The following is a 6,561-nucleotide window of genomic DNA, read 5'->3' on the forward strand; positions in this document are numbered from 1 at the left end:
GCTGAATACAGTGAATAAGGAATTATTACATTTGGAGGAATTTTTTTGATACAGGTTTCTCTGTGTTGCCTTGGCTGTCCTGGAATTCACTCTGTAGACCAGACTGGCTTGAAAGTCAAAGAGATCCAACTGCCTCTGCCTCCTGAGTGCTGGGATTAAACTCCTGTGCTTTTACTAAATTTTCATAAATGTTTCAAGTTATACACAACAAAGCTACTTATTACTCAAAATATTATCTTCCTAAAGTAGAGTCCAATAGTGAAACTGTAAAATCAGTGCAAGGCGCCAGGACCAGCACACGTGATACTTCTGTACATTAGCGGTTTAGCAACAACAGAGCAGCTCACAGAAACTATTAAGGGATGATGTGAAGCATGAGACAAGCTGAGGTAAGCTCCAAATAAAGTGTATTTCCAACGGATTCCTTCAACCAAGGGGCAGTTACTCTAACCCAGTTAAGGTCAGCGGAATGAGTCCTCTCACAGAGGCTCCTCCACTAACCATGCAGTCCACACAGCCCTAAGTCCGGATGCTCCCAATCGTCCCCAGGATCAAACAACGTTTAATCTTCACACAAAAGATACTTCCGAAATGAAACTCGTTAAACCAAATATAACCAACATGAAAATTTTAAGAAAACAAAACAATACAGGTTTAAACATAAGCAACAGCTATTTAAAATTTTGTGTATTACTCATGACTCTTGATAGGTCTATAATGCCACAGTGAAACGGTCAAAAAAGGGAGGGAGGGTTGTCAAGCCCAGAGAGAACTTCATCCTAATAAAGCAAGGCTAGGCCAACAACGTGAAACAAATAAAACCTCTTATTTTCATTTTGAAAATTCACTGGGGGCTGGATGGAGTATCACTTAGCGTAAGAAAGGCACCCATGACGTCAACTCTCATGACACTTTAATCTCTCTATACCTTTAGTCCCTTACAGATTGCCTTTTCTACACCAAATGCCTCAGTGCCATCCTTTCAGTCTACAGAACCTCAGACAGCGGGGTAAGTGCTAGCACACAACTGGTAGAATGCCTCCAGGCCCTTCGTCAGGTCCCCAAAACAAAACAACCTGGTTACTTTCTACCTCCGACCAGTCAAGCCAGGCTTTCTACAGCATGGCTTCCATCTGTTTTCTAGCCTCTGAGAGGACCCAACTCACTCCATTTTAGAACAGGCAGCCATGTTAGGTCTTCAGTTTCAATTTCCCAGAAGGGCAGCCCAGGCTTCTTGGAAAAAAACCACAAAGAGCAGCCAGTCATCAACTGCCCTGACATCTGGCCTGGGGCTTAGAACAAATATGAAAAGGTACCTACAAGGTAACCCTCCCTNCCTCCAGGTACAAACCAATCAGAAGTGCACAAATATCCTGTAAGTGCAAACAATCCTAAGGAAGGTGACCTAACCACAACTGGAAAACCAAGGGGCCTATGAGCTTCCCTCGTGGTTGCCACCATTATCCTTTGATAGCTGAACTCATGCCGGCTGTTTCTGCAAAATAAATGCTTTTGTCTTTGCATACTTTTGAGTTTGGGATCTTTTCAGCAATTCTCGGACCCTTACAGTAGGATCACAAAATACCACACCAAAAACCAACTTCTAACATATCATATCACCACTGTACAATACGTAACTCTTAAGTTGAGGACTCTACAGCCTGATGAGTTACAACAGGCATTTCACATAGCAAGTACCCAGCAAAGGCAGAAGAAAGAGAATCAAAAAGATTATATTAGAGATAAAGAGAGGGAGATACAGATTGAACAAAGGCAAGAAAGCTAAATACAAAATGGGGGACGGGAAGGAAGACACTGAGAAGGTGTTGCGGAGAAGGCTCTGCTGCCTCTAGACACGAGTGCACAGGGTGCACCACGAGGACTGGAAGGCTTCCAGTTCGGAGTTGTCTGATCAAGTATTTTAAGACAGTCTGAGGTCAAGCAAACGCCTGGACACTTGGATGAATTGAGTCCAGAATTTAATCTTTCTTTTTTTCAGAAAGTATTTTTATAATATTTTATTTCAATTGTACAAGATATTTATTTGTAAGAGCTCTAGTCAAAGCCTAAACCTAAGTTTACATTAACAGCTGACGTTTAATTCCCTCAAATGGAGTAACAGCATTAATGGTGGGTTTTTAAAGAAATATGTAAGATCTGGTAATTTACAGTAACATCAAAGAGCATGTTTTTTGGTGTGGATAAAATAAATAAAAAGATGCTGAAGATCCTGGGTCAAAAGCTAGAACTTGTCAAAATAAGTTTGATCTGGGTAACAGTGAAAGTACTGCAAAAGACAGCAGAGGAGGCCTAAAATCTACATCTAAAGAGTTGGTAAAGTATGGGGCCTGTAGCTAATAGAAATTTAAAAAGTCATTTCAAGGAGAAGAAACATTGTGATCATTCAAAGTAAAAATGAGTTAATGAGATGTTATTTAGAGCAAAAAACACAAAAAAACTAATTAAGACTCGTGTTTTACACTGTTTTTCTAAAACAAAACAACTGATTAGGATAGCCACAGAGAACTAGGACTCAAGGCTGACAATATTTAATGATTTATGAGGATTTTTTTTGTTTTGAGACAGGGTTTCTCTGCATAGCTCTGTCCTCAAACTCAGAGATCCCCCAGCCCCTGCCTCCTGAGTGCTGGGATTAAAGGTGTGTACCACCACAGCCAGGCTATTTAATATGAAGACCGGGCAGTGGTGGTGCACGCTCTTAATCCCAGCACTTGTGAGGCAGAGGCAGGCGGATTTCTGAATTTGAGGCCAGCCTGGTCTACAGAGTGAGTTCCAGGACAGCCAGAGCTATATAGAGAAATCCTGTCTCAAACAAAACAAAACAAAACAAAACAAAACAAAAAAGCTAGATGAAGTTCTGACACAAATATAAATCCAATAATCTTTTCATGGTATAAGGAAGTTTATGTGAGATCAGATTCTCTTCACGCCTGTATCCTTTTCTTTTTGTGTGTGAGTTCGTGCAAATGCACATAAGAAAGACAGAGACAGAGGAGAGACAGAGAAAGAGATGGGGGCGGGGGGGACAGGGAGAATCGAGCAACCGCACATATAGATGCCAGAGTTCAACAGTGGCTATCTTCTTTGATCACTCTTATCTAATGAGCAGTCTCACTGAACCCGGAGCTGGCAGATTCAGCTAGGCTGTCTGGCCATCAGACCTCAGCAGCAATCATTAATCATGCCCCTGCCTCTCATCACTGAGACTCCACACTCCTGCCACCACACTCAGCTTTTACTCAGTGTTAGAAAAAGGAACTTGGGTCCTGTGAGCTGCACCAACTCTCTTGACTGAACATCTCCCCACCCCCTTAGTCTCTCCTTATACCATTCCTTTGATTAGAAAGCCCTATAACTAAAATTACAGGACGTTAGGCCTGATCCCTTTAACTTCAGAATGTTTTGATATAAGTTTACCAAGAAGAACTTTTTACTAATAATGAGTATGTGTATATAAAAACAAAAACAAAAAAACAAAACTTTAAGCTGTGAACTCAAATTGTCCTTGGCAGGACTGACTGGCTCTGTGGATCTGACATTCTTTGTTTTCTCAAACCATTTATTTTCTTCTAATTCTAACCAACTTACATTGCTATTATCTATCACCATCCCTTACTTCCTTCAGACATAAACAAAAAGATGATCAGCAGCACTATGTATAGATGTGCACACATTCATGTATACAACCACATAGAAAGTCACAGCAAAGAGCCCCAGAATCAGAATAAACCAGAGATGGAGGCATAAATGACACTACAATATAAGAACAGAACAAGTGATTCTTATTTCTAAGATAACAAACGATGGTTGACCATTACAACTCACCAGACGGCTCTTCTGGCTCACTTTCATTTTCTTCCTCAGGTGGGGCTTGAGGAGGTGGTGGGGGGAGCTTCTTTTCCTTTTCTGCTTTAGCATTTCTTTCTTCTTCCGAATAATACTCATCTTCTGAGAGGTTGGCCAAGCTTTCATCCATTTCTCTGTATTCTACCTACATGGAGATTATACCAGAAAAGAACTAAATACACTGAGAACCTCAATCAGGGGTTCTGTTTGGAACCATTAATGGCTCAACTAATTGCTTTCATACTTCAAATTTTAAAGAAATAACAACGATCAAACCAATTTATAATAGTTACTAAAGAATAAAGCCTCAAGAAAAGCATACTGTGTCAGTCCAGGCTTAGCCCAGTCTGTGTGTAACTTTTTTATCCAACACTGGTCACATCTCTGACCCAAGAGCTCCTCCTGTAGTTTTGGGTTTTTTTCCCAGTATGTGTATTATCATGTTCACATATTCAAAGTATCAATTAAAATGGCCCTCATCCAAAAATACAGTTAACTAGTGAGCCAGATATGTGGCACGTGCCTGTAACTCCGGCACCCAGGTGACTTTTACGTCACACCAACCTGAGCTACACAATCTCATGGCCAGCCTGCATAGCCTACATAAAGAGACCCTGGTCTTAAAATACCATGGACTGAGAATGTATTAGTTCAGGTATTAGTTTCTATTCCTGCTGTGGCTACTTTGGCTATCTTTTCTCTGCTTTTTGCTATTATTTGTCTCTTTAATTGACAAACTGAGGACAGATGGCCCAGCCTAGCTTGTTAGACCTGCCAGGTCCCAGGCCTTAACCCTGACATCTTCAGTAACACCTTTATAAAACTTCAAACTAATTTTGATTATGCAATTTCATGATATTTTTAAATGAGAGGCCCCCATACTAAACAATCTTTAGGCAATAAAACAGTATTTATATACACCTCAAAACTCTTAAAGCAAAGCCAGTCTACAGTTAGGAATGACCTACCCCACACATTGCACCAAATAGCTTGTAGGTGCCCCTGCATTCCCAATTTTAAATGCTCTGCCCCGGCAGACTCCGGTGCTAGCAGAATATTTGGTATTATCCTCTCTACAGCCCATTACCAGCTTTCTATATGTAAATGCTTATTCTTCCTCACCTGATCTCTGAGATTATGTTAAAAAGCAAGCGGCCAAAAGCAACAATCAACAAGGCCAAAGAGCAACTCAAAGAGATGGATCTAGAGTTGTCCAGCAGCTGACTGGTTCAGACTGGAATGTGGCTTTTTGGAGAATAAAGAGCTGGGGAAGGGGAGGGACAGATAACTGGGCAAAGCAGACAGAGTGCTAAGGGGAATGAAGCAGGGAGTTTAAGAGACTAAGAGTAACTTAGAGACTCTCAGGACTAAATGGGGGTGACCTTAGCCAGAATGCCCCAGTCTCCTTAGGGAGAGGGAACTGGAGAGTCCACCTCCAGTAGACAGACAGGCCTCAAGTAGAGGGACTGAGTTACTAAACCTCAGTCAAAATTTCTGACCCAGAATTGTTCCTATCTAAAAAGAACTGCAGGGACAAAAATGGAGAAGAGGCTGAAGGAAAGGTGGTCCAGTGACAGGCCCAACATGAGACCCATCTCATGGGGGGTTGAGGGGGGAGGGGTTAGGAGGGGCACCAAGGCCTGACACTATTACTGATGCTATGATGTGCTCCCAGATGGGAATCTGGCTGGCATGGCTGTCCTCCAAGAGGTCCTACCAGCAGCTGAGACAAAAGCAAATACTTATACCCAACCACTAGACTGAAATAGGGGGCTCCTATGGTTGAATTAGGTGAAGGATTGAAGCTGAAAGGGAGGGTGCCCCAGAGGAAGACTAGCAGTCTCAACTAACCCAGACCCCAGGGAGCTCCCAGAGACTGAGCCACCAACCTCAAGCATACACGGCCCTGGCACATAAATAACAGGGTCTGTCCCGTCTGGCTTCAATGGGAGATGTGCTTGATTCAAGAGACTTGAAGTCCAAGGAAAGGGGGATGGCCTGGTGGGGGGCGGGAGCACCCTTTCAGAGGCAAGAGGGAAGAAGAATGGGATGAGGAATTGTGGGAAGGGGGACAGGAGGGGAGAGAAACAACTGGAATATAAATAAATAAATAATTAAAATTTTTTTAAAAAAGTAACTTAGTGGGGATGCAATGGCAGAAAAGTTAGGTTAGATTGTAGCTAAGAGTCTGCCCCAGTAAAAGGTCAACAGCTTTATACTTACTATACAAATGTTCCTGCGTCTTTATTATTAAACCTCAAGCAGATCCCCCAAAATCCCACCCCAATAATACGCCTCAGCTTCCTTTTTAAGAAATTCTCTGTGTGGTGTATATGCACAGGTGTTAATTAAGTACTCTTACACAGGCTAAGGCCAAAGAAGGACACTGGGTGCCCTGTTCCATTACTCTGCTCTCTTCCCTACAGGGCCTCTCACTGAACCTGAAACTTGGCACACTTCTGCTAGCTTCCTGCTGCCTCCACTCCCCCACACGCCGGCCAGTGGAACCCACATCCATCAGTTTGCTTTCTACTCCTTAAATGGATACACACCATTCCACTCAAGTTACAGGTCACATTTGCTCTAAGTCTGGCTATGAAGGGATGAGATTTCTCATCTCTTTACTACTGCTCCATTTTTTGTTTTTATTTATTTTTCATCCAAGTATTATTTTTATTTATTTGGGGGGGGGGG

The 6,561-nt window shown here is 42.2% G+C and overlaps 1 protein-coding gene across 4 annotated transcripts in view; it reads right to left on the bottom strand.

The window, feature by feature from the left end:
* Positions 1-6,561, bottom strand: part of Kdm1a (lysine demethylase 1A) — a 54,436-nt gene that overhangs the window by 41,586 nt on the left and 6,289 nt on the right. For all 4 annotated transcript variants that reach the window (XM_021160226.2, XM_029476768.1, XM_021160225.2 and 1 more), the window contains exon 2: positions 3,847-4,012. In XM_021160226.2, the coding sequence (XP_021015885.1) occupies positions 3,847-4,012 (166 nt within the window). The remainder of the gene's footprint in view (positions 1-3,846; positions 4,013-6,561) is intronic.

This window comes from Mus caroli, chromosome 4, assembly GCF_900094665.2.
Source record: "Mus caroli chromosome 4, CAROLI_EIJ_v1.1, whole genome shotgun sequence".
Classification (NCBI taxonomy): Eukaryota; Metazoa; Chordata; class Mammalia; order Rodentia; family Muridae; genus Mus; species Mus caroli.